Here is a 27,527-nt window from a genome sequence, read left to right as displayed (position 1 = left end):
ATAATTTTTCCCTTGTTGGTGATGGTAATGTATGGTGACTGTCTTCTTATCTTTGAAATAAAGAATTTGAAATTTTTTCAAAATAGTTTTTCTAATTTAATTTTAATAAAATTGTGTGTTGGTATTTAAGATTATTCTTACTGTGCAAAAACATTCTAACAGCTATTTGTCTTTTTATCTTCTAGAGAATATATGTGAATTTCTTATCTCTAATTTGGTATTTATTTGCTTAAAGCAAATATTTTAATGAAAGTTCCTTTTCAAGGCCTAACTCCCAACTTGCTAACTAGTTTAAGGGAAGAAAACTAATGCATGGATACATATTTGATTTTTAGAACTTGCTATTAAGAAATAAGCATATATAAACAAGAAAGACAGAAATAACAAACAAACCTGAGAATCCATGTTTACCATATCAATAGAGAACCATCAAGTACAGAACCACATTACCTTTGGCTACTAATTATATAGTGCTGCTTCTGTAAAAGGCCAGGTGGTAGGAATGGCCAATGAAATGGTTTACACCCACATAAAAGAATTTTTACATGTAAACCCTATTTTATACTTACTGATATGGTAAACATGGATTCTCAGGTATGTTTGTTATGTCTGTCTTCTGTGATGTGTGGCACCAGTTTTCTTTATTATCCTTAACTTTTTATTTAGTAAGGCGTATTTTTTTTTATTTAGCTTTATTTAGACTTTCCACATTAGTCATCCACTTGGTTGGTTGGTAATTTTATTTCTCACTCTTTTTTACATTCTCACTAGACCTCTGTGAATCTAAAAAGAAATATACACATTACTATAGAATGTAGTGAAAACACATCCCAATAATTTTATGATAATTTATTTGATTTTAATTCATAATTAATGGTGTGATGGTAGTCCCAAATGACTTTCTCTAAGTGACATTCACTAGATGTGAAATTTTAGTATTTTTATCAAACTGTTATTAATTGCCTGGACAATTTTAAAATAAAAAATGGTAACTCTGAAAAAAACTTCAGTACTGGTCAATAAGAGGACTCTTTGAGTTAGGTAAACAATGGTACTCATCAGAGTTGTTAAAATCGTTTCTGTGCCTCTCAGAGAATTTGAGTTAAGGTTCTCTATGCCATATATCTCACAGTGGAAAAATAATTGTTTCTTGAGTGGCAGAAAGCAAGGGTTCCAGACTGGGTTTGGTTTATGGTACCACCTAATAAGTCAAAATAGTGTGTGCAGCTGTGATTCCTATGAGAAAGCTTCTCATGTTAAATGGATGAATGGATGTCTGAAAATATTAAGTACCAAATGCAGTCAGTACATGAGGCTTTGTGAAAACTGTGAGAGCTAGAAATGTTTATGGTTTGTCGTGTATAGTGAAAAGTGAACTGAAAGTGTTTCCTCCACAAATTACATGATTATAAAATGTGGTGAACTAGCTTATTCCAGGCAAACACTGGCTTCACTGCTGATTTGTTTCCTGACTTCTTTCCACTTCTTATCTCTGTATTTTTGTATTAGTTTTTGAGAATTTCAAGTTTTACCTCCTCACTCTTTCCAGATCCATTCCCCATCCCTAACCACACAACTTTGTGTCCTTTATTTTTGCACCCTTCAGACTAGTTTATCCTGTCTACTTAGTCTTGGATGTATGGTCTTCCACTGGAGCTTGGTCAAATTTCTAAGGGATACAATGTAAGCAAAAGTTTCTGTCCTGCTAATAGCTCCCAAATAAACACGCCATGACTTATACAATTCCAAATCCTCAGCCTATAACAATCTCAGACTTGTTACTATTTGTTACAACTTAAATTAACTCATAGTTCTTATCTAAGTTCTAGCACATAATTCATTCCTTGTTCTCTCATTTCATACATATCCTGCTTCCTCTGTGTTTGCTGGCCTCTCCCCTGGCTCTACCTTACTTCTTCCCAGAGTTCTCTGTGTCTGGCTGTCCTGCCTGTACTTCCTGTTTAGCCACTGGCCAGCAGATATTTATTAACTAATCCATGTGACAAATATTCACAGTGTACAAAAGGATTATGCCACAGCATCTCCCCCTTTTTGTCTAATTAAAAAGGAAGGTTTTAATTTTAACATATAAATTGTATACAACAACAACAACAACAACAAAACAAATAAGAACTACAGCTACATAGGAAACAAGGAGGACTCTAAGAGAGACATACAAGGTCCCTGGGAGAAGGGGAAAGGGGCAAGATCTCCTGAGCAAATTGGGAGCCCGGGAAAAAGGGGGAGGGAGCTAGGAGAATGAGAAGGGGGAAAGAGGAGGGGTGAGGAGAACATGAGGGAGCAAGAAGGTTGAGTCAGGGGAAGAATAGAGGAGAGCAAGATAAGAGATACCATAATAGAGGGAGGCATTTTAGGTTTAAAGAGAAATCAGGCTCTAGGTAAATGTCTGGAGATCTACAAGGATGACAGCAACTAACAATCTAAGCAACAGAGGAGAGGCTACCTTAAATGCCCTCCCCTGATAATGAGATTGATGACTGACTTATATGCCATCCTATAGCCTTCATCCAGCAGCTGATGGAAGTAGAAGCAGACACCCATAGCTAAACACTAAACTGAACTGGAATCCAGTTGCAGAGAAGGCGGAGTGATGAGCAAAGGGGTCCAGACCAGGCTGGTGAAACCCACAGAAGCAGCTGACCTGAACAAGGGGGAGCTCTTGGTCCCCAGACTGATAGCTGGGAAACCAGGATGGGACTGATCCAGACCCCATGAATGTGGGTGTCAGTGAGGTCTTGGAAATCTACAGGACCTCCTGTAGTAGTTGAGTACTTATCCCTAGCACAGGAATGGGCTTTGTGAGCCCATTTCACATACATGGATACTCCCTGAGCCTAGACACGAAGGTGAGGGACTAGGCTCTATCCCAAAGGATTTGATAGACTCTGAAGACTCCCAGCCCATGGCAGGCCTCACCCTTCCTGGGGAGCAGAAAGAGTATGGGATAGGCAGGGTGTTAGTGGGGGTAGGGGAGAAGGGGAGAGAGAGGGAACTGGGATTGACATGTAAAACAATATTGTTTCTAATTTAAATAAAATAATGGAAAAAAAGAATTACAGCTACAATACCTAGTCCATTTCTACTTGAGAAAATTAGAGAATATATATTATCTATCTTTGTGAGTCTAAAGTTTCATATTTAATTTGCCTTTTTTAAAATTTTTTTTTGGTTTTTCGAGACAGGGTTTTTCTGTGTAGCTTTGGAGTCTATCCTGGCACTTGCTCTGGAGACCAGGCTGGCCTCGAACTCACAGAGATCCACCTGCCTCTGCCTCCCTAGTTCTGGGATTAAAGGCGTGTGCCACCAACTCCCATCTTTAATTTGCCTTTTATCATAACTAAAAATACTTAAAGTCTAATTATTTAGTCTTTAACTCCAACAAAGACCCCAGAAGACTGAAATGTTACATAATGACAGGGACATCTGGCTGCCTGGACAGTCACACTAAGTACTTCTGTAACTTGGGCGTATCCATATTTGGCCTACAGGCCTAGTATAACTGACAGACTTTTCTGAGAAACAGGGAATTTGGAAGTAATGTCTTACTTTTGTATTGACAAAGTTTGGCAGTCGCCTTCTTTTGCATCCTTCCGGTCCAGTTTGGACATTATGCTGTCAGCTATTGAGGCAAGAGCAGTTTCTTTGCCCAAATTGCTATCTTTTGCCATAAACACATCAAACTCCGTATGGTGGTTCTTTGATGCCCATCATCTTCTTTTGAAGTAAATGGTGTTGCCAGTAGCCGACATATCTCACTATCAAGAAAAGCCTTATGTTATTAAAACATTTTAAATGCCACATTCTGTAGGTCTTTCAAGTGTTTGAAGACCATATATCTATATAAATAAATCTGTGTGTGACCTTGAAAATATACCTAACATGACTATAAGTTTGACTATTAAAGAGGATTATTAATCTGTATTTCTTAATTGTACATTTTTAATGAGGAAGTAAGTGCAATACTCCAAACAAGAGTAGAAACATACATGTAGTATAGCAAAAATAATTTTAAATTTGTATCAATAAACCAAAACACATACCAATATACAATATTTAAGACTAGTAGTTGTTTTTTTTGTTAAAAAGCAGATTCAATATTCTACCATTTTATCTATAATTTCTATATCCCTCCCCTTTTCTTTTCAGACCAATATCCCTGAATCTCATCTCTTTTAATTTTTTCCTGACCATTATCAATAACAACTGGTAACCAACCTCTCTTAAATTATAACAGACATCCATAATTCACCTTTCAGAAATGTGGGTGTTATTCTCTAGACTACTTCCTGTTGTTTGAGGGTCATTGGAATCTTTGGGGGACCCGGAGAAAATTCAGGAAAATGGTTAAGTCTTGGTTGGAGTACTTTGTGAGTCTGGATCATGTCAGTCAGCAGCCTTGAAAATGTTCTGGATGCTAGATCAATGGGGCCATCTGTTTTTATTGATGTCTAGTTCCCTTTTTTCTGAAAAATACATAAACTTTTAAAGGCAGCATACATATCTGCATTAATACAAATATAGACTGAATTGTACACAAGTCAGTTAAAAGTGATTTTTTTGTTTTATGTTTGAGCAGGTAAAATATATATCATGTGTCTTGTAGTTTTTCTAGGTTTATTTCTTTATATTTGTAGTTAGGATTTTCAGAGGGTCTTCCTAGATCATTTTTTTTTTTTGACTTTTTAAAACAATTTATTAGTTCTAGTTAAGGAACAAGCTTGTTTCACATGTAAGTCCCTTCTCCCTCTCCCTCCCCTCACCCCCATCCCTCTTGCCCCACCCCAAACTACCCCCCACCCAATCCACCCACCACACCCCAGGCAGGGTAGGGCCCTCAACGGGGGCTCTGCAAAGTCCATCAAATCTTCCTGTGCTGGTCCTAGGTCCTACCCCCTGTGTCCAGGGCCAGAGTGTAACCCTTCACGAGGGATGGGCTATCAAAGTCCCTTCTTGCACCAGGGAAAAACACTAATCCACCACCAGAGGCTCCCTGGAGTACAGAGGTCTCCTTATTGACATCCTAGTTCAGGGGTCTGAATCAGTCTTGCACTGGCCTCCCAGAAGCATCTGGGATCAATGTGCTCTCCATTGTTCATGCCAACTGTTCCTGTGGGTTTCTCCAACCTGGTAGAGACCCCTTCACTCTTCGTTCCTCCCTCTCTTCAACAAAATTCCCAATCTCAGCTCAGTGTATATCTGTGGATGTCTGTCTCTGCTTCCATCAGCCACTGGATGAGGGCTCTAGGATAGCATAAAGAGAAGTCATCAATCTCATTTTAGGGGAAGGGCTTTAAGGTTACCCTCTCCACCATTGCCTGGATTGTCAGATCTTGTCATCCTTGTAGGTCTCTGGAGATCTCCCTGGTTCCAGATCTCTTCTCGGACCTACAGTGGCTCCCTCTGATATGGTATCTATCATCCTGCTCTCTCTTCTCTATTTTTCCCCCAACTCAATATTTCTGCTCCTCCATTTCCTCTCCTCTACTCCTCTTCTCTTGCTATTATTGTAGCAGCTCCCTCTTCCCTACCCTCATGCTCCCAATAGGTCAGGTGTTCATGCCACTTCCCATTCCTGGGGACCATTTATCCCTTAGAGTCCTTCATGTTTCCTAGTTTCTTTGGTGAAGAGGATTATGGGCTGGTAATCCTTTGCTCTATGTTTAAAATTCATATATGAGTGAGTACATACCATGTTTGTCTTTTTGTGACTGGGTTACCTCACTCAGGATGGTTTCTTCTAGTTCCATCCATTTGCCTGCAAATTTCAAGATTCCATTGCTTTTTTCTGCTGAGTAGTACTCCATTGTATAAATGTACCACATTTTCTCAATCCATTCTTCAGTTGAGGGGCATCTAGGTTGCTTCCAGGTTCTGGCTATTACAAACAATGCTGCTATGAACATGGTTGAACATATGTCCTTGTTGTATGGACATGCACAATTTGGGTATATACCCAAGAGAAGAATGGCTGGATCTTGAGGTAGACTGATTCCCATTTTTCTGAGCAACCACCATACTGGTTTCCAGAGTGGTCTTACAAGTTCACACTCCCACCAGCAATGGAGGAGTGTTCCTTTTTTTCCACATCCTCTCCAGCATAGATTGTCATTGGTATTTTTGATTTTAGCCATTCTGACAGGTGTGAGGGGGTATCTCAGAGTTGTTTTGAGTTGCATTTCTCTTATGGCCAAGGATTTTGAGCACTTTCTTAAGTGTCTTTCCGACATTTCAGATTCCTCTGTTGAGAATTTTCTATTTAGTTCTCTACCCCACATTTTAATTTCATTGTTTGGTGTTTTGGTGGCTAGCTTCTTGAGCTCCTTATATATTTTGGAAATCAGTCCTCTGTCAGATGTGGGATCGATGAAGATCATTTCCCATTCTGTGGGTGGTCGTTTTTCCTACTGACTGTTTCCTTTGCCTTGCAGAAGCTTCTCAATTTCAGGAGGTCCCATATATTAATTGAAGATCTCAATGTCTGTGCTACTGGTGTAATGTTCAGGAAGCGGTCTCCTGTGCCAATTTGTTCAAGGGTATTTCCCACTTTCTCTTCTTGAAGATTCAGTGTCGCTGGATTTATGCTGAGATCTTTGATCCATTTGCACTTAAGTTTTGTGCATGGTGACAGGTATGGATCTATCTGCAATTTTCTGCATGTCCGAATCCAATTGTACCAGCACCATTTGTTAAAGATGCTATCTTTTTTTCATTGTATAGATTTAGCACCTTTGTCAAAAATAAGGTATTCGTAGGTGTGTGGGTTAATATTAGGGTTTTCAATTCGATTCCATTGGTCTATCTGTCTATTTTTGTGCCAATACAAAGCTGTTGTCAGAAATATGGCTCTATAGTAGAGCTTGAAGTTGGGGATGGTGATGCATCCAAAAGATCCTTTATTGTAAAGAGTTGTTTTGGTTATCCTGTTTTTTTTTATTTTTCCATATAAAGTTGCGTTTTGTTCTTTCAATGTCTGTGAAAAACTCTGTTGGGATTTTGATGGGGATTGCATTGAATCTGTAGATTGCTTTCGGCAGGATTGCCATTTTTACTATGTTAATTCTACCTATCCAAGAGCATGGGAGATCTTTCCATTTTCTGGTATCTTCTTTAATTTCTTTCTTTAAAGTCTCAAAGTTCTTATTGTACAGGTCTTTCACTTTTTTGGTTAGTGTTACCCCAAGATATTTTATGTTGCTTGTGGATATTGTGAAAGGTGATGTTTCCCTGATTTCTTTCTCATTGGATTTATCATCTGTATATAATAGGGCTTCTGATTTTTTTGAGTTAATTTTGTATCCTGCTACTTTGCTGAAGGTGTTTATCAGCCGTAGGAGTTCCCTGATAGAGTTTTTCGGGTCACTAATGTAGACTATCATGTTGTCTGCCAATAGTGAAAGTTTGAATTCTTCCTTTCAAATTTGTATCCCTTTGATCCCCTTTTCTTGTCTTATTGCTATAGCCAGAACTTCAAGTACAATATTGAAGAGATATGGAAAGAGTGGACAGCTTTGTCTTGTTCCTGATTTTAGAGGAAAAGCTTTGAGTTTCTCTTCATTTAGTTTGATGTTGGCTATTGGTTTGGTGTATATTGTGTTTATCATGTTTAGATATGTTCCTGTTATTCCTGTTCTTTCCAAGATCTTTATCATGAAGGGATGTTGGATTTTGTCAAAGGCTTTTTCAGCATCTAGTGAGATGATCATACGGTTTTTCTTTTTCCGTTTGTTTATATGGTGGATTACATTGATGAATTTCGTATGTTGAACCATCCTTGCATCCCTGGGATGAAGCCTACTTGATCATGGTGGATGATTTTTCTGATATGTTCTTGGATTCGGTTCCCCAATAATTTATTGAGTATTTTAGCATCAATGTTCATGAGGGATATCCGTCTGTAGTTCTCTTTCTTAGTCTTATCTTTGTGTGGCTTGGGTGTCAAAGTGATTGGAGCCTCGTAGAAAGAGTTTGGCAATATCCCATCTGCTTCTATTGTGCGGAACAGTTTGAGGAGTACGGGAATTAGCTCTTGTTTGAATTTCTGGTAGAATTCTGCAATGAAGCCATCTGGCCCTGGGCTTTTTTTTGGTTGGGAGGCTTTTGATGACTGCTTCTATTTCATTAGGGGTTATAGGTCGATTTAAACTGTTTATCTGATCTTGATTTAATTTTGGTAAGTGATATTTATCCAGAAAGCTGTCCATTTCCTTTAGATTTTCCAATTTTGTGGAGTACAGGTTTTCAAAGTATGACCTGAAGATTCTCTGGATTTCCTCAGTGTCCGTTGTTATATCCCCCTTTTCATTTCTGATTTTGTTAATTAGCATGCTCTCTCTCTGCCTTTTGGTTAGTTTGGCTAGAGGTTTGTCTATCTTATTGATCTTCTCAAAGAACCAACTCTTTGTTTCATTGATTCTTTGTACTGTTTTCCTAGTTTCTACTTTGTTGATTTCGGCTCTCAGGTTGATTATTTCCTGGCGTCTACTCCTCCTTGGTGTGTTTGCTTCTTTTTGCTCTAAAGCTTTCAGTTGTTCTGTCAATTCTCTAATGTGACTTTCCTCCAGTTTCTTCATGTGGGCACTTAGTGCTATGAACTTCCCTCTTAGCACTGCTTTCAGAGTGTCCCATAAGTTTGGGTATGTTGTGTCTACATTCTCATTAAATTCTAGGAAGTCTTTAATTTCTTTTTTTATTTCTTCCTCAACCCAGGAATGGTGCAATTGGGTGTTATTCATTTTCCACGAATATGTAGGTTTTCTGCAATTCATATTGCTGTTGAATTCTAGCTTTAATGCATGGTGGTCTGATAAGATACAGGGGGTTATTTCAATTCTCTTGTAACTGTGGAGGTTTGCTTTGCTGCCAACTATATGGTTAATATTTGAGAATGTTCCATGTGGCGCTGAGAAGAAGGTATATTCTTTGGTGTTTGGATGGAATGTTCTATGGATATCTGTTAAACCCAGTTGGGTCATAACTTCTTTCAGAGCCTTTGTTTCTTTGTTAAGTTTTTGTCTGGTGGTCCTGTCTAGTGGTGTAAGTGGGGGTGTTGAAGTCTCCTAATATAAGTGTGTGTGTGGTTTTATGTGTGGTTTGAGCTTTAGTAATGTTTCTTTTACAAATGTGGGTGCCTTCGTATTTGGAGCATAGATGTTCAGGATGGAGACTTCATCTTGATGGACTTTTCCTGGGATGAGTATGAAATGCCCTTCTTCATCTCTTTTGATTGATTTTAGTTTAAAGTCTAATTTGTTAGATACTAGGATTGCTACACCAGTTTGTTTCTTGAGCCCATTTGATTGGAAAATCTTTTCCCATCCTTTTACTCTGAGGTATCGCCTGTCTTTGAAGTTCTTGTAAACAGCAGAAGGATGGATTCTGTCTTCGTATCCATTCTGTTAGCCTATATCTTTTTATGGGTAAGTTAAGACCATTGGCATTTAGGGATATTAATGTCCATTGTTCATTGGTTCTTGTTTGTTTTGGATTTATTGTTGGTGGTGTCATTGTGTGTGGAATTCGCCCTCCTGTTTCTTTTTGTGTTTGGTAAAATTAAATTATCTATTGCCTGTGTTTTTGTGAGTGAAGTTATGTTCGTTGGGTTGGAGTTTTCCTTCCAGAACCTTCTGTAGTGCTGGATTTGTGGATATGTATTGTTTAAATCTGTTTTTGTCATGGAATATCTTTTTTTCTCCATCTATAGTGATTGAGAATTTTGTTGGGTACAGTAGTCTGGGTTGACATCCACGTTCCCTTAGTGCTTATAGAATATCTATTCAAGACTTTCTGGCTTTCAGAGTTTCCATTGAGAAGTCAGGTGTGATTCTGATTGGTTTGCCTTTATATGTTACTTGGTCTTTTTCTTTTGCTGCTCTTAATATTTTCTCTTTGTTCTGTTGATTTGGTGTTTTGATTATTATGTGGGGTGGGGGACTTCTTTTTGTGGTCCAGTCTGTTTGGTGTCCTGTAAGCTTCTTGTACTTTCATAGGCATATCCTTCTGTAGGTTGGGGAAGTTTTCTTCCATGATTTTGTTGAATATGTTTTCTGTACCTCTGAGCAGTGTTTCTTCACCTTCTTCTACACCTATTATTCTTAGGTTTTGTCTTTTTACAGTTTCCCATATTTCCTGGATATTTTGTGTTAGGGATTTGTTGGACTTGAGGTTTTCTTTGGTTGATGAATGTATGTCCTCTAGCGAGTCTTCAATAGCTGAGATTCTCTCTTCCATCTCTTGAATTCTATTGGTTATACTCACATTTTTAGTTCCTGGTCATTTATGCAGCCTTTCCATTTCCAGCATGGTCTCATTCTGTGTTTTCTTTTATTGTGTCTATTTCAGCTTTCATGCTTTGAACTGTTTCAAGAACTTCCTTCATCTGTTTGGATGTTTTTTTCTTGGGTTTCTTTAGATTCTTTAAGAGATTTGTTTATTTCTTGAATTTTTTGGTTTGCCATTTCCTCCATTTCATGTAATTTTTTTGTTTGCTTTTTATTCTATTTCTTTAAGGGATTTTCTTGTTTCCTCTTTAAAGGTCTCTGTCATCTTACTGAGATAATTTTTGAGGTCCATCCCATCTTCATGCTCTGTGTTGGGCTTTTCAGATCTTGCTGGAGTGGAGTCCCTAGTTTCTGGTGGTGTCATATTGGTCTTTCTGTTGTTGAGCGAGTTCTTATTCTGTCTTCTTCCCATATCTTTTTCCAGTGAGTGCAGGTAGGATCTCTCTATCTCCTCTTGTTACTCTGTAGTGCGTGTGGGCCAGGAATTCAATATCCGAAGCTCTGGATGGTCTTGCCTTTCCTCGTAGCCTCCTCACTCTGAAGGAGTTAGGCCTCCTTACGGATCGGTCACCGGGAATGGAATGAAGAGTGACCTGTACCCAGATTCAGGGAGCTCCTCCCTGCCTGGGTGTGTCTGTTTCAAGCAGGGACAAGCCTGGAGGGATCTGGGTGAATAGCGCTTAGGACAAGAATTGGGTAAAAGCAGGGGGTGGCTCACCTGGTCTGCGATGAGTTGATGGAAAGGGAAGGAAGAGTGGCCTGTACCAAGCCAGATTCAGGGAGCTCCTCCCTGCCTGGGCGTGTCTGTTTCAAGCAGGGACAAGCCTGGAGGGATCTGGGTGAATGGCGATTAGGACAAGAATTGGCTAAAAGCAGGGGGCGGCTCACCTGGTCTGCGATGAGTCGATGGAAAGGGAAGGAAGAATGGCCTGTACCAAGCCAGATTCAGGGAGCTCCTCCCTGCCTGGGCGTGTCTGTTTCAAGCAGGGACAAGCCTGGAGGGATCTGAGTGAATGGCGCTTAGGATAAGAATTGGGTAAAAGCAGGGGGTGGCTCACCTGGTCTGCGATGAGTCGACGGAAAGGCCTTATCTGTTCTTGATTTAATTTTGGTAAGTGAAATCTGTCCAGAAAATTGTCCATTTCCTTTAGATTTTCAAATTTTGAAAAATTCAGGTGTTTGAAGTATGAACTGATGATTCTCTGGATTTCTTCTGTGTCTGTTGTTATGCTCCCCTTTTCATTCCTGATTTTATTAATTTGCATATTCACTCTCTGCCATTTGGTAAGTTGAGATAAAGGTTTGTCTATCTTGTTGATTTTCTTGAAGACCAACTCTTGGTTATATTGATTCTTTGTATTGTTCTCCTAGTTTCCACTTCATTGATTTCAGCCTTCAATTTGATTATTTCCTGTAGTCTACTCCTCTGGATTGCATTAGCTTCTTTGTGTTCTATAGTTATCAGTTGTGCTGTTAATTCTCTTGTGTGACTATTCTCCAGTTTCTTCATGTGGGCACTTAGTGCTATGAACTTTCCTCTTAGCAGTGCTTTCAAAGTGTCACATATGTTTGGGTATGTTGGGGTTATCTGTTGCCTATAGTTTTCTTGTTATAGTTAACTTCCTTGGGTTGCAGTTTCCTTCCAGTACTTCCTGTAGGGGTGGATTGGTGGATATGTATTATTTGAATCTGGTTTTGTCGTGGAATATCTTGTTTTCTCCATCTATATTGATTGAAAGCTTTGCTGGGTATAGTAGTCTAGGCTGGCATCCATGGTCTCTTAGTGTAGGTAGAATATCTATCCAGGACCTTTTGGTTTTCAGAGTTTCCATGGAAAATCAGGTGCAATTCTGATAGGTTTGCCTTTATGTTACTTGAACGTTTTCCTTTGCTGCTCTTAATATTCTTTCTTAATTCTGTATGTTTGGGATTTTGATTATTATATGGTGAGGGGACTTTTTGTGGTGAATTATATTTGGTGTTCTGTAAGCTTCTTGTACTTTCATTGGCATGTCTTTCTTTAGATTGGGAAAATTTTCTTCTATGATTTTGTTGAATATATTTTCTTCTTCTTTGAGTTGGATTTCTTGACCTTCTTCTATACCTATTATTCTTAGGTTTGGTCTTTTCATGGTTTCCCATATTTACTGGATATTTCATGTTAGGGATTTGTTGGACTTAAGATTTTCTTTGGTTGATGAGTCTATTTCTGCTAGTGTATCTTCAACTTCTGAGTTTCCCTCTTCCATCTCTTGTATTCTGTTGGTTATGCTTGCCTCTGTAGTTCCTGATCACTTACTCAGCTTTTCTATTTCCAGCATTCCTTTAGATTGTGCTTTCTTTATTGTGTCTATTTCAGTTTTTAGGTCTTGAATTGTTTCCTTAAAAGATTTCTTGATATCTTGTATTTTTGTTTTTTTTTTTCTTCTATTTCTTTAAGGGATTTTCTCATATTCTCTTTGAAGCCATTTATCATTTTCATGAAGATGTTTTTAAGGTCATTCTCTTCTGCTTCATCTACATTGTGATGTTCTGGTCTTGCTGTTGTAGCGTCCCTAGTCTCCGGTGGTGTCAAATTGGGTTTTCTGTTGTTGAATGTACTTTTACATTGTCCTCTTCTCATCCTTTCTTCTGGAGGGTGTAGCAGGAGTCTCTTCATCTCCTGGTATGTATGGACCAAGCTTCCCTTCTGTTAGATGCAAACAGATCCAATAATCTGATGCCTGTCCCCTTCTCGTGAATGGAGGCAAGAATGGTACTGGGTCTTTTGCAGTCCTTGGGTGTGTTGGATCCTGCCGAATTCTGATCCAGTGAGCAGTTCCCCGGCCTCAGGTGTCCCTGAGGAGGACATCAGAAGTCAGACTGGAAACAGCCTCTAGCCTCCCTAGTCCAGTGATGGACATAGGATTGGTACCAGAGACTTTGAAGTCTCTGGGTGTGTTGGATCAATAGATTATTTTTAATTTAAATAAAAGTTAATTTAAAAACTATCATAGCTGGGTCGTGGTAGTGCAGGTCTTTAATCCCAGCTCTGAGGAGGCAGATGGATCTCTGCATTCAAGGTTATCCCAGTTTACCAAATTCAGGACAGCCAGAGCTACACAGAGAAACCCTGTCTCAATCTACCCCCCCAAAAAAAAAACAAGAAAGGAAAAAAAGAAAGAAAAAATTATTTGTCTGTCTCCCAGAAGCTAATAGTTTGCAGTCACTTCTTGGCCAGGTATGGGGTTATGTAACCAGTTCCCCTGTCCATGCTGGGATTTGGTCAGACTTGGTCTTGCACAAGGTTTGTATGTCATGTCACAACTGCTGTTGGTACGTATGTGCAGCTACCTCTAGTTATCAACCTCTTCTGGCTATTACACTTTGTACCACCTTTCATAATGATACCTAAACCTTTGGAGGACTGAGTATTCTGCAGTTTCTTATTATCTGCTCCTCAGATAGTGTGGGTCTCTGTGTCAATCACTATTTACTGCAAAAAAGAAGTATTTCAGTTGAGGGTTAGAGATACCTTGCTCTATGGGTATAACCATAAGCCATAAGGAGAAAGTTTAATACTATGCTCATTTGGTAGTGTAATAACAGTAGTAGGATCACCCCTTGGGTAGATGGCTTCTCTAGCCATAGGTTCTTGAACTGATAATGGTGCCAGGTATGGGTTGCATCTCCTGGAGTGGGACTTAATTCCAATGGGAAAGTGATTGTTTATGCCAGTGATGGTCATGTCACTGTTTTCTGTTGTTGTTATAAAACATCAATGAAAACAACTTGGGGAGTAAAGATTTAATCTAGTTTCCATGTCACAGTTCATAACTGAGGAAGTTCAGGGAAGAAGCTCAGTAAGGAACCTGGAGGCAGGAACTGAAGCAGAGACTAAGGAGGGACACTTCTTACTTGTTTGTGACCCATGGATTCCTCATCTTGCTTTCTTCTCCAACCCAAAGTCCTGGGGTTAGCACTACCCATGATAGGCTAGACCCTTCTATATCTGTCATTGATTTTTCACCCTAGATATGCCTACAGGACAATCTGACAGAAGAAATTCCTCAAGTGTGCTTCTTTCTTTCTAAAAGACTCTAGTTTACATCAAGTTGATAAAAATTAACCAGCACACTCAATATTCTTATTTTCAGTAGTCTTGATACACCATCACTGAATACACTCAGTTCTCTGCATTTGCTTTTTGATTCTGAGGCATGTCTCTGTATCCTGGATTAATCTACTCTGTTACACTTGGGCAATATCATTTATTAATTACTGGCTTTATCATTTATATAATTTTCATTCATTTTGCTTTACTTTTTCCAGATTCGTCTGAGTGACCTTATAGCAGCCAGAATCTTAAGGTACACAGATTTTGATACCTTAATATACACCTGTGCTCCTGAATTTGACTTCATGGAACAAGCGGTATGAATGTTTCTCTATTTTGCCTTCTCTGCACATAAAATGATTTTGTTCTTTGCCAGTTTTCTATTTAGTTTGAAAAAACAAAACAAATTTTGTACTTGGAAACACTCAGCTTATTCTGTTTTCCTGTAGCGTTTACTAGCGATGTGGCATACATCAACAATTTTAGCTATAAAATCAATACCCAATACTATGGATCTAAAAGAACTGTAGATAATGGTTAGATGATGGTTAAATCAGTTAATTGAGATTAAATGTTTGATCAAATTAACCACTGCTATTACAAAAAATTGCTTTGAGTAATTGAGGCCACTGAGAAACCAGTTAGGAAAATGAAATGTGAATTCTTTTTTTTTTTCTAAAAAATTCAGTCTGATTGCATTATTGCCCTAAATATTACAAAAACTTGTGACAGGTTATTTTGTAGGCAAACTACAAGTGAATCTTAGTGAACAAATACAATTTAAGTTATAGAATGACATGCCATTCACCTTTTGATGGGAGAGCAAGGGAGTGGGGGGGATGGATATGTAAATATGAGTAGTAATTAAAGAATTTTTTAAAAAAGCTCAAGCTCATAAGTGTTAAAGCATTGTTTTGCTGTAAAATCATAGACTAAAAGGACAGGAGCCATATAATTCTTTCATTTACAGTGGGGAGCAAACTAAGCACATTAGCTCTAATGGGTCCTTGAACCACCCCCCCAATGCTGTGTACTTCCTCAATATGAGGCTTAATTTTTCTTCTTAAACTATAAAAATGTTGTCTTTGGATCTGTCCTTGCCTAATACCTATTAATTCTAAATAAACATAATAATGAAATCTTATCATTTCTTAACCTTTAACTCAGAAACTGTTGTTGACAACTAATCCTCTATTAGGCAGGTCACAGTAGAACTTCAGAGAGGAAAAAAGACTTGTTTCTTGCATAAACAATAGGTAGATATAATTAGTACATGGCAAGTGAGTTCATATCAGAATTGGTCTGGAGAACTGTCTGCGTGGTGACACTTGCATACTCTCTCTACTTTCTATAGTTACCCTGATGAACTTTCTTCTTAGCTCAAGAAACAGTAATGAAAAGAATAGAACTTATCATTATAGAAAATGAGACTGTATCTGGACTTATTAACATACATGTAAAACCTATTGTTATTCATATATAGAAAAATATCACCAAAAAGAAAGGAAAATGTAGACATAACCTAATCTAGGTTTGTAGTTTTTATGAATAATTTTTTGCCTATTAATTTTTTAGTTAATTATCAAATTAAGATAAAATAATGGCTTTAACCATAGACTTTAAAAATATATATATATATATATATATATATATATATATATAACTCTCGCTACATCTATATATATGTAGTTCATAATATTTTTTCTTATTCATCACCTCACTCACTGCTCTACTCTGTGGCTCTGTGGTCCCTGGCCCACTGTTACTGGCCCCTTCCTCTGGAAAATTCTAAGTTCCTCTATTTGCATGACACAAATATTCCATTAAATCTTCCCCTCCTCCTACAAAATACATCCTTTCCCTACCATAGTCCCTTTTCTTCTTTCTAACACAGATAAACACACACACACACACACACACACACACACACACACACACACACACCAATATTTTCTGAGAGAAATTATTTACCACATAATTCATCTTCTCGAAAATGTCATGATTTCATTTTTCTTTATTACTGAATAAAATTCCACTTTGTATGAGCATAACATAATTTTTATCCATCCATCTGTTGATATAAACCTAGTCTTGTTCCCTTTCTTGTAATCAGTGGAACAATAGGCATGGATGTGCTTGTATCTCTATGATAGCTTGGCTCAGAGTTCTTTGGGTATGCCACAGATGTGATGTACTGGTCGTTTGGTAGTTCTACCTTCAGGTATTTGAGAAATATCTATGTTAGTTTTTATAGTGGCTGTTCCAATTTACATGCCATCAGTAGGTTCCTCCTTCTCTATAACTTTGCCAGAATTTTTCTTGATGCTAGGTATTCTGACTGGTGTCAGATGGCTAAGAATATAAATATGAGCCCCCTTTTCAAATGTTCATTGTCATTTTTTTCACTTCTTTTGGAGAACTATCTATTCAGTTTTCAGTTCATTTATTGGTTGGATATTTTGGGGTTTTTCTTTGAAGTACTTGATATAATTTGATACAAAACTGCTGCCTGCTCTGACAATTGTTACCTCTGTAATGTAGAAGCTTTTCAATTTTGCATACCCTTCTGTTAATTCTTGGGATTATTTCCTTTGCTACTGGAATCCTTTTTAAAAGTCCTTGCCTATGCCGCTGTATCAAAATGTTTATTTATATTTCCTTGTAGCAATTACAGAGCTTCAGATCTGATACTTGAATCATGTGAGGGCTGAGGGCTTTTCTGGAGGGTAGGACTGCCAGTCATTTTCTTAAAGCCAGGTCAGCTGGCTTTCATTTTGGATGGGGCTTTTTCTTCCCCTTCCCCTACCAGCTAGCCACAAAGTTGAAGTTAATTTTTGGTACATTGTGCTAGTCGGTGTTCTATTGCTATGAAAATACACCAAGACCACCACCTCAAACTCTTATATAAGAAATATTTAATTGGGGCCTGCTTACAATTTCAGAGGTTTAGTTCATTATCGATCGTCATGATGGGAAGCATGACAGGAAGCCTGGCAGCAGGCAGGCTGACTTGGTGCTGGAGAACTAGCTGAGAGTTCTACATCCAGATCCACAGGCAGCAGGAAGAGAGAGCGAGGCACTGGGACCTGGCTTGGGCTTTTGAACTCTCAAAACCCACCCACTCATGACACACTTTCTTAAACAAACATCTAATCCTTTGAAATAATGTCACTCCCCAATGACTAAGCATTCAATGAACCTATGGGAACCATTCTTATTCATCATATAAAATGACAATCTTCTTAGCACTTTTCAGCTGGTCTTTCATTACCTTTGTGAATTTCTGAAGTTCCTCTCTGTCTTTGGAGTAGAGCCTATTATTTCTAAAGCTGACCCCTTAAGCCAGTCATAGAGCAGCTTCTAGGCTGCTGTCTTCATTGGGATGCTTTTTATAGCCACTTTAATAATTTCATTCTTACACTAGACTGGAAAAATTGATATGCATATATTTTGTTAGAGACAAGGAAATTCAATGTTTAGTAAATACCATTATAACACTCAATTTGATGTATTTACTGCTTCAAAGTTAAATTTTATAATTAACCATTTTGAATCATTTGCTATATTTCAGACTCCATTGAGATACACAAAGACATTATTGCTTCCACTTATTATAGTGATTACGTATTTTATCTTTAAAAAGGTACGTGAAGATTTATCACTTTTGTGGGTTCAAGATAAGAGCTACAGTGGATTAATGCTAAATGCTCAAATTCATTCCTTCTTACTTTTAGGTTGGATTCTTTTTATCTGTCTAAATATTTTCATTTGTGTCTTTTTGGTATTATATTTTAAAATCAGATTATTAAAGACACTTTATCATTTCAAAGGTGATTTTGCCAATCACTGACTATATAAAAAGAATTGCATATACTTGAAGATATGACGGACAAGAAAAACATGGCCACTCTCAGACAATTCCCAGGTACTGGGTGTGAAACACTCACAAGTAGCTAAAGAATAAAAATTTTCTCATGCCATGAGTGAAAAGAAGAATGATGAGTGTAAAACAAAGTCAAAGAAGTCTTCATCTATATTGAGTAATTGTTCATAGGAAAATTTTGCACAGTCACAAAAACAACAAAAAACCCATTCCTTACACAGATACTATGTTTATATCAGAACACCATACCATGTTAAAAGAAACTATTTTTAAAATTTCACTAGCATATTTTCACAGTTTAAGACTCTAATGACAGAAATCCTTGTGGTTGCTTTTAGAAATTTGGGCTATCTTTATTTATATTCTTAGTAGTAACTTAAGTCAACCTATGTTTATCTTGTCCTATTCAGCAGAACATAATATGATTCCTCACTCACAATCCTAGTTGTGATCCAGTTGAAAGAGTTTTCTATATTTAAAGTTACAAATTGCATGTCTTCTCCATGTAGTTCCTATGTCCCATTTCTTATCCCCATGTTTCAGCACAGAACACGAGTAGTCATTTGAATAAAAAAGGCACCACTCTCCAAGTCTACACTTCTGTGTTTATACCTCGCTTAGCTCCTTTCCACTTGTGGCAGTCAGGACAAAGGAGAAGAGGAATGGGCTAGATGACAACAAAGTCACTGTTCTTCTATGCCTTGTCCCACCCAATCTCAAAGCTGAGATATTTTACAGTGCCTGTTTGTACTCCATCAAACTAAACCATGGCATTCTTGCCAGGTTCAATTTAAGCTTGGGGGCTAAGGCATGAAGTAACTGTTGATTGAAGATCCATCCAGTGTAGCAAAGATAACTAGATATACTTTTTTTTTTAAAAAAAAACAAGCACAGGTACTCTCAAATATTTTATTATCATCCAAATACTGCACAGATTAAACTGGTGTGTACATAAACACACATGTGTACACACACACACACACACACACACACACACACACACACACACACACCTGTAGCCACTAAAGCTCCATTCCTTTCTGCATCCTGGTCAACTCTTGATTCTTTCTTTGCCCTGTATGGCTTATTTTTATTTTTCACTTTATGGATATAGCTGATGTTCATTTAGATTTTTGCTTATATAAAATAACTTATAGAATAAAGTTGACATATGTAATAAGACTCTACTGAGAAAGCATAAATATTGGGTTATAGGCTACAATTCTATGAAGTACAAACTTTTAGGAATCCATAGATGTTTTTTTGGTTTGTGTGGTAGATCCTTTGTGGTCCAGCTTAGCTTATGCATTTCCCCTTTTCTTTTCCTGCTTCCCTCTCCATCATCCGGTACCTTCTTGTGAGAACTGATAATCCTCTTACAGCAACTACTTTGGATTGAAGGGCAGTCAAGAAACAGATGAATCAATAACTTACTTAATAATTACCTAGAACTTAAGTAAAACAGGAATTCAGATGAGTGGGGAAGAGGAGGAACAAGAGGAAAGGGGATGTGGAGGCTAAAATTTTCTAAAGTACATGATAGAGGCTCCCTTCTTTTAGATAATTTGTCTTCCACCCCTGACCATCTAAAATATAATTTAAGTACCAGTAAGTAGCTTTTCACATTAAGAAAGCTAAGCACTTCAGTGAGCTGAACTAGATATAAGATTTATTCTACAACTACTACTGAATACACCAGAAAGTTGTTATCTTAAAAGTATGATTTAGGCCGGGCGTTGGTGGCGCATGCCTTTAATCCCAGCACTTGGGAGGCAGAGGCAGGCATAGCTCTGTGAGTTCAAGGCCAGCCTGGTCTCCAGAGCGAGTGCCAGGATAGGCTCCAAAGTTACACAGAGAAACCCTGTCTTGAAAAACCAAGAAAAAAAAAAGTAGGATTTAAAGCTGGGAGTGAACTATTTCAGAGATGCTAATTTAACTTTAAAGAAGATGATTTCCATGGTAATACCTATAATCTCAGGATCCCAAGGCACACGCTTATCACCAGCTCTAGGCCAATCCAGGCCAGGGAGACATTTATATCTAAAAATACCAAAGCAAAGGAAAAGAAACTTCTTGGTATGGGTGGTTTATAACAATGAGCCAGAGTTTCAGTTTGTCATAGAGAAGTTACATCGATTGATTCTATTTACAGGTTGTTCGTGATATCTTATGTGTCTTGTGTACAAACACTTATTTAAGGTAATCCTTTCACGGTTGATTTAAAAATCACACCATGTTCATTATTAAGTAACATTAAAATATTGATAATTTTTCAAATGATTGTTTACTTTAAAATTATGATTAACAAAGGAAATAAGAAACAAATTTAGTTTTTTCTTTTAAAAATATTACTCTTATGGATTTAGACTATATATTCAAAATTGCTTTAGAGATATTTATATTTTGAAATAGCTTGTTTTAAACACTTATTTTTCATATATATCATGAGAGTTCAAAGTTCATAAGCAGGAATAGGCTGTTTTATTTGAGCCATCTAATTTTTAATTTTCAGAAAAGAAATAATTGTTATATTTCTAAGTATTTATTAAATGTTAAATGTTTTACCAAATTTATTTTTAAAAAATAATTGTTGTATCACATTTTTTTAGTGCATTCAATAAAATTGCTAGACTCAAGGCACAGACTGGAGCCAATGAAATGTAATATAATTCTTCTCGAACATAGTTGAGAAAAATGCCTCCTGAAGAAATGTTGTTTCAAACTACTAATAGTTATATCATTTAATTTTATTTAATGTCTTTTATTTTGGGGGTAGTTTATTGACAGAAAAATGTTTCCAACAGTGCTGAGTGTCTTCTCCAGCCTCATTAGCAGATTTGTATGGTTGCCAGAGAAGCTAATATAAGATGCTGAGTGCATTTGCTGCAATTATTTCCAAAACAGGGTGTGTGTGTCAGATGAAAGATGGAGAAGTGTGTCATGACATTTTAAAAAGTGTCCTTGATAATCCCTTCTATGACAAATGCCTGAAGGGATGTGGCACATTTCACTGTAGGAACCATAATTGACAGGGGTGTGAAAAGTGTCCTCGTATACTTGCAAAGAGATGAAATGTGGGAAAAAAGATTTGTGGGGGGCAAATGGGTGGAAGGCAGTAATTCAGAATAATTTTGTATCAACTACATAGCTGACAGTGAAGTTTTATGTCTTTTTCAAGGTCTGTTTATTATATTTCTTCTTAGTGATTTATTTCTTCTCAGACAATAAACTTTTATACATAGTATTCATGCCATATAATTTGAAGCAGGGCACAAATTCATAATAATTTTATAAGTGAACTTTGAAATGTCTATACAGTCACAACTATATAAAACTTTCCAGCATTCTGTGTTTGTTTGTTGGTTATAAGTATAATATATCTCAAAATGAAAACCGTTGAAAATTTCTCAGATATTTTCCTGTTGTACACAGAGATCACTGTATTTGTCACTTGTCTCTTTGCTGTGACAAAATACTCTGACAAAAATAACATAAGGAAGGGATGGTTTATTTTACCTAATTTTCCAGGGACCACTGTCCATCATGGCCACAGGAGCAGGCAGTGGAGCACTGCACACTCAGTCAGAAAGCAGAGTGGTGATGCTTGTTCTCCTCCTGCTCTCTCCTTTTAATTACTCCAGGCTCCAGCCATGTTACGGTGTTCCCCACATTTAGGAGGGGTTTTCCAACTTTAGTTAGCCTAATCAAGATCATCTCTCATAGGCATTCCAAAGATTTGTTTCTGTGGTGACTTTAAATACTGTCAAGATGGCAATTTGAATTAATCATCACAACTCCACTCTTTAACAACTTGACCCCCCAAACAAAACCGTTTTACCATATAACCTTCTATCTTTTTCCCATTGGCTCATGACCATCATATAACACAAACACATTTGTCAGTCTTCAATTGCTTGTTGTCTTTAATAATTTGGATGTGAAATGAAAGTCTGAAGTCCAAGTCTTAGCTGAGACTCAAGGCAATCAATACTTTTTACCCTCTGGTTTTGTTTTGTTGTTGTTGTTTGTTTGCTTGTTTCTTGAAAATAGATTGTTTTCATGAATATATTTTGATTAGTTTTCCCTCTGACAATTCTTATGAGATTCTTTCCACACTCTCCCATCCAAATCTGTACTGTTTCTTAGAAATCCACCCCTCTCCTTAGAAAACAAACAGGTATTTAAGGAAGAATAATAAGATAAAATAAGAATAATATAAGATAAAACAAAAACAAACAAACAAACCATATTAGGACAAAACAAATAGAAAAACAGAGCCAAATAAAAAGCACAAGAAACACACACATTCATATATACTGGGAGCCATAATATATACACAAAGTGCTATAAGGTTTTTTGTTTAAGTATCTTTTTGTTATTGTTGTTGTTGTTGTTGTTTTTCAAGACAGGGTTTCTCTGTATTGTTGTAGAGGCTGTCCTGGAAATCCATCTGTAAACCATGCTGGGATCAAACTCACAGAAATCTGCCTGCCTCAGCCTCTGCCTCTGCCTCTGGGATTAAAGGCATGTGCCACCAACGCCTGTCTTAAAAAAAAAAAAGTATCTTGACAAAACATTATGAGACAAAGAACCTCTAAAGATGGTACTGAGTTTGTTTTGTGTTGGCTATCTACTGATAAGCATGGGGCTTAAGATTGGTTAGATTCCCCAGTGTGACTCCATTGGAGAGAACTGAATTCTTCTAAGTGGGTATCTGAGTATCTATTGGAGATAGCATCTAGGTTAGGGATGGGGATGTGTCCACTTCTCTTTTCATCACTGAGATCCCCATCTGGTACAGACCTGTGCAGGCCCTGTGCAGGCTCACAGTCTCTTCAGGCCATAAGTGTGCCAGTCCTGTTGTGTCTAGAAAATCCTGAGTCCTCTGTGTCCTTCATCCCCTCTTGCTCTTATACTCTCTGCCTGCTCTTCTGTTGAGCTCTTGAACTGAGTAGAAGGATTTGATGGAGACATCCCATTTAGGACCAAGAGTTTCAAAATCTTTCACTCTCTGCACATTGTCCACTTGTGAGTCTCTGTGTTTCTTCTCATGTACTGCATGAGGAAGCTTCTCTGATGATGGCTGAGGAAGGCACTGATCTATGAGTATTGCAGAATGTCATTAGAAGTCATTTTATGGCTACATTATTTTAGAAAAGCAGTAGTGTTTGGTTTTACCCCAGGTCCCCATGGTATCTAGACTAGGATTCTTGGCCACCCATTCAGTGTTGGAGATTGGTTCCACCTCATGGAGTGGGCCTTAAATCCTGTCAGATACTGGTTGGTTACTCCTACAGGCTTTGTCCTACTATTGCACAAGTATACCTTGTAGGCAGGTCACCATTGTAGATGAAAGGATTTGTAGCTGAGTAGATGTTTCCTTTTCTCCCTTGGGAGCATGCAGAGTACCTTCCACTGGTCAGCAGGATGGAGTGCCTAGGTAAGCACCAGCTTGACTTCTCCAGGTTAAGGGAGTTGTGTAGGTGGGGTCTTTAGCAACAGGGCCTTAACATCAGTTTGTGGAGAGCAACCTATGACATTGGTAATAGTCTGAATTGTTTGGGGGTTCCATTTGGACCCCTTTGGCCAACAACTCACTTAGATGTAACCCATTCCTGGTATGAGAGGTTGCATTTGGTCATGAAAGATGTCTAGTTGAGGCCTTATCTTCCTTATTTTGTGATTCTTTCATACATGTGTATATTTCAATAAGATTCTACTGTGTTAAACTTCCCAATGACCCTTCAAATGGCTCTTAGTTTTTGTGGTCCCTTTCTGTATTCCCTCCCTTACCCCCTTTTCCCTTCTCTGCTTGCTTGTTCTTACTGTTTCAGTATCCCCATCTACTGTCCACCCATAACTATCTATTCTATTTCCCTTTCCTAGGGAAATACCCTGCCCCATCTATTACTCTATATCTAACTACTATGTGAAATATATCTACTACTATATGAAATATAGCCTGCTTGTTGAAGACTTAACAGTTAACACTCCCATAATAACCCATATTTGACTTTTTGAGTCTGTGTTACCTCACTCAAGATGACTTTTTTTCTAGTTCTACCTATTTACCTTCGAATTTCATGACTTCATTTTTTTAATAGTTCAGTAATATTCTATTGTGTAAATGTACCATATTTTCCCCATTCATCCATTGATGGATATGCATGCTGTTTACAATTTCTGGATATTACGAATATAGAAACAATGAACATGATCGAGCAAGTGTCTCTATAGTAAGATGTAGAATCCTTTGGGTATATGTCCAAGAGTGGTTTGTATAGTTGGATCTTGTGGTAGGTCAATTACCACCTTCCTGAAGAATCATCACACTGATTTACATAACAGTGGTACAAGTTTGCAGCCTACCAGGAATACATGAGTGTTCCCCTTACTTCTTATCCTCCCCAGTATGAGCTATCATTTGTTTTATCGATCTTGAAGATTCTGACTGGAGTAAGATGAAATCTTAAAGTAGTTTTAACTTGTATTTCCCTGGTGATTAAGGGTGTCAATCATATGTTTGTTTTATCTTTTCCCTGGTGATTAAGGATGTCAATCAGATGTTTGTTTCATCTTTTGAGGTTTCTCTGCTTAGATCTGTACCCCATTTTTAGTTGTGTTACTTGTTTTCTTGATGTTCAGTTTTTTAAATTCTTTGCATAAATTGGATTTTAGCCCTCTAACATATGTGTAGCTGGTAAAAATGTTTTCCTGTTTCATATCCTTTTGCTTTGTCTGAATGATGGTGTTCTTTGCCATACAGAAGCTTTTCCCTTTCTTGAGTTTCCATTTATTAACTGTTGTGCCTGGGCTATGATCAGAAAGCCCTCTCCTATGCCAATTAGTTCAAGACTATTCCTCAATTTCTCTTCTATCAGTTCAGTGTATCCAGTCTGATGCTGAGTTTGATCTATTTGGAGTTGAGTGTTGTGCAGGGTGATAAGTGTATATCTACTGACATTGACATTCTTCTATATGCAGCCATACAGTTTGACCAGCACTGTTTGTTAAAGATGCTGCCATTTTTCAGTGTGTATTTTTGACTTTTTTTTTTTTTTTTGGTTTTTTGAGACAGAGTTTCCCTGTGACTTTGGAGGCTGTCCTGGAACTAGCTCTTGTAGACCAGGCTGGCCTCGAACTCACAGAGATCCGCCTGCCTCTGCCTCCCGAGTGCTGGGATTAAAGGCATGCGCCACCAACGCCCAGCTTATTTTTGACTTCTTTATCAAAAAACAGGTGTCCATAAGTATGTAGATTTATGTATATACCTTCAATTTTATTTCATTGATAATCATGCCTGTTTTTTTTTTAATAACTATAACTTTGTTGTACAACTTGAAATCAGGAAAGGTTAAGTTTGTTTGTCATTTAGGACTGTTTTAGCTATCCTGATTTTTCTTGTTTGGTTGTTTCCATACAAAGCTTAAAATTATCCTTTTAAGTTCCCTGAAGAATTGTGTTAGGATATTAGTGGGGATTTCAATGAATATGTAGATTGCTTTTCTTAGGATGGCCATTTATACTACATTGGTCCTATTGATCCATGAGCATGGGAGAGCTTTCCATCTTCTGAAATCTTCAGATTCTTTCTTCAATTTATTAAAGTTTATTAAAACTTGAACTTCCTTGGCTAGAGTTGTGTGTGTGTGTGTGTGTGTGTGTGTGTGTGTGTGACCATTGTGAAGGAGGTTGTTTATTTTTTTCTCAGTCTGTCATTTATATATAGGAAGGCTACTGATTTTTGTGCTTAATTTGGCATCTTGCTACTATGTTGTTGAAAGTATTTATAAGAAGTAGGATTTTCTGGTAGAAATTTTAAGGTCATTTATGTATCTACAAATAAAGATGCTTTTTCTTCTTTTCATAGTTGTATCCCCCTGTTATCCTTCAGTTGTCTTATTGACCTAAGACTTAGTATTATATTGAATAAGTATGGAGAGAGTGAACAACATAGTCTTGCTCCTGGATTTTAGTGGAAATGCTTTAAGTTTCTTTCCATTTAGGTTGATGTTAGATGTGGGCTTGCTGTAAATTGCATTTATTACCTTGAGGTGTGTGCCTTATATCCCTAATCTCTTCAGGACTTTTATCTTCATGGGGTGTTTGATTTCTGTCAAAGGCTTCTTCTAATCTAATGAGATGATCATATGGTTTGTGTCTTTTAGTCTGTTTATATGGTGGATAACATTTATCAGTATACATGTATTGAAACATCACTGCATCTCCAGGGTAAAGCCTAGTTTATGATAGTGAATGAACTTTCAATTTTAAATTTAAATTCTTTAATTACTACTCATATTTACATATCCATTGCCCCATTCCCTCTCCTTCCCATCCTCCCATATTCCCTTCTCCTCCGCCAAATCCCCCAAACCATTCCCCAACTCCTCCCAGGGATAGTGAGGCCCTCCACCAGGGACCTTCAAAGTCTGTCATATCATTTGGGGGATGGCCTAGGCCCTCCTTCTTGTATCTGGGCTGTAATAGTATCCCTCCATAGAGAATGGGATCCCAAAGTCCATTTGTGCTCTAGGGTTAAAGACTGGCTCGGGCTTGGTTTGGTCCAATGCTGTTTCCGCAGCTTTATGACTAGGGTCTCCATGCTCTCTCTAGATGAAGTCCACTGTTTTGGGGGGTTTCTGCAGCACCATCTTGACTCCTTTGCTCATCCCTCCTTCCTCTCCACAACTGGATTCCGGGAGTATGGTTCAGTGGTTAGCTGTGGGTGCTTGTTTCTGTTTTCAACAGCTACTGGATGAAGGCTCTAGGAATGGTAACCAAGGTAGACATCAATCTCATTATAGAAGAAGGTCATCAATGGCATGTTCTCCATCACTGTTTGGATTCTTAGTTGGGGTCATCCCTATGGATCCCCTAACATTTCCCCTGTGCCTGGATTCGGACATATAGAAGATTGCAGATAGATCCAAATCTATCGCCATGCACAAAGCTTAAGTCCAAATGGATCAAAGACCTCAACATAAATTTAGCCACACTGAACCTCCGAGAAGAGAAGGTAGGTGGTACCCTCAAACCAATTGGTACAGGAGACCACTTTCTGAACATAACACCAGTAGCACAAACATTGAGATCCACAATTAATAAATGGGATCTCCTGAAACTGAGAAGCTTCTGTAAGGCAAAGGACACAGTCAGCAAGACAAAACGCCAGCCCACAGAATGGGAAAAGATATCCACAAACCACACATCTGACAGAAGGATGACCACCAAAATATACAATGAACTC

The 27,527-nt window shown here is 37.8% G+C and overlaps 1 protein-coding gene across 1 annotated transcript in view; it reads left to right on the top strand.

Annotated features, from left to right (window-relative positions):
- The window catches only part of Dpy19l2 (dpy-19 like 2), a 129,285-nt gene that overhangs the window by 64,876 nt on the left and 36,882 nt on the right, over positions 1-27,527 (top strand). Inside the window, exons 14-16 of the mRNA XM_027411697.2 lie at positions 14,610-14,711; positions 17,966-18,037; positions 20,430-20,476. Of these exons, the coding sequence (XP_027267498.1) occupies positions 14,610-14,711; positions 17,966-18,037; positions 20,430-20,476 (221 nt within the window). The remainder of the gene's footprint in view (positions 1-14,609; positions 14,712-17,965; positions 18,038-20,429; positions 20,477-27,527) is intronic.

This window comes from Cricetulus griseus, chromosome 4, assembly GCF_003668045.3.
Source record: "Cricetulus griseus strain 17A/GY chromosome 4, alternate assembly CriGri-PICRH-1.0, whole genome shotgun sequence".
Lineage (NCBI taxonomy): Eukaryota > Metazoa > Chordata > Mammalia > Rodentia > Cricetidae > Cricetulus > Cricetulus griseus.
The sequence above is the reverse complement of the archived record's forward strand: the minus strand, read 5'-3'. Positions and strand labels throughout refer to the sequence as shown.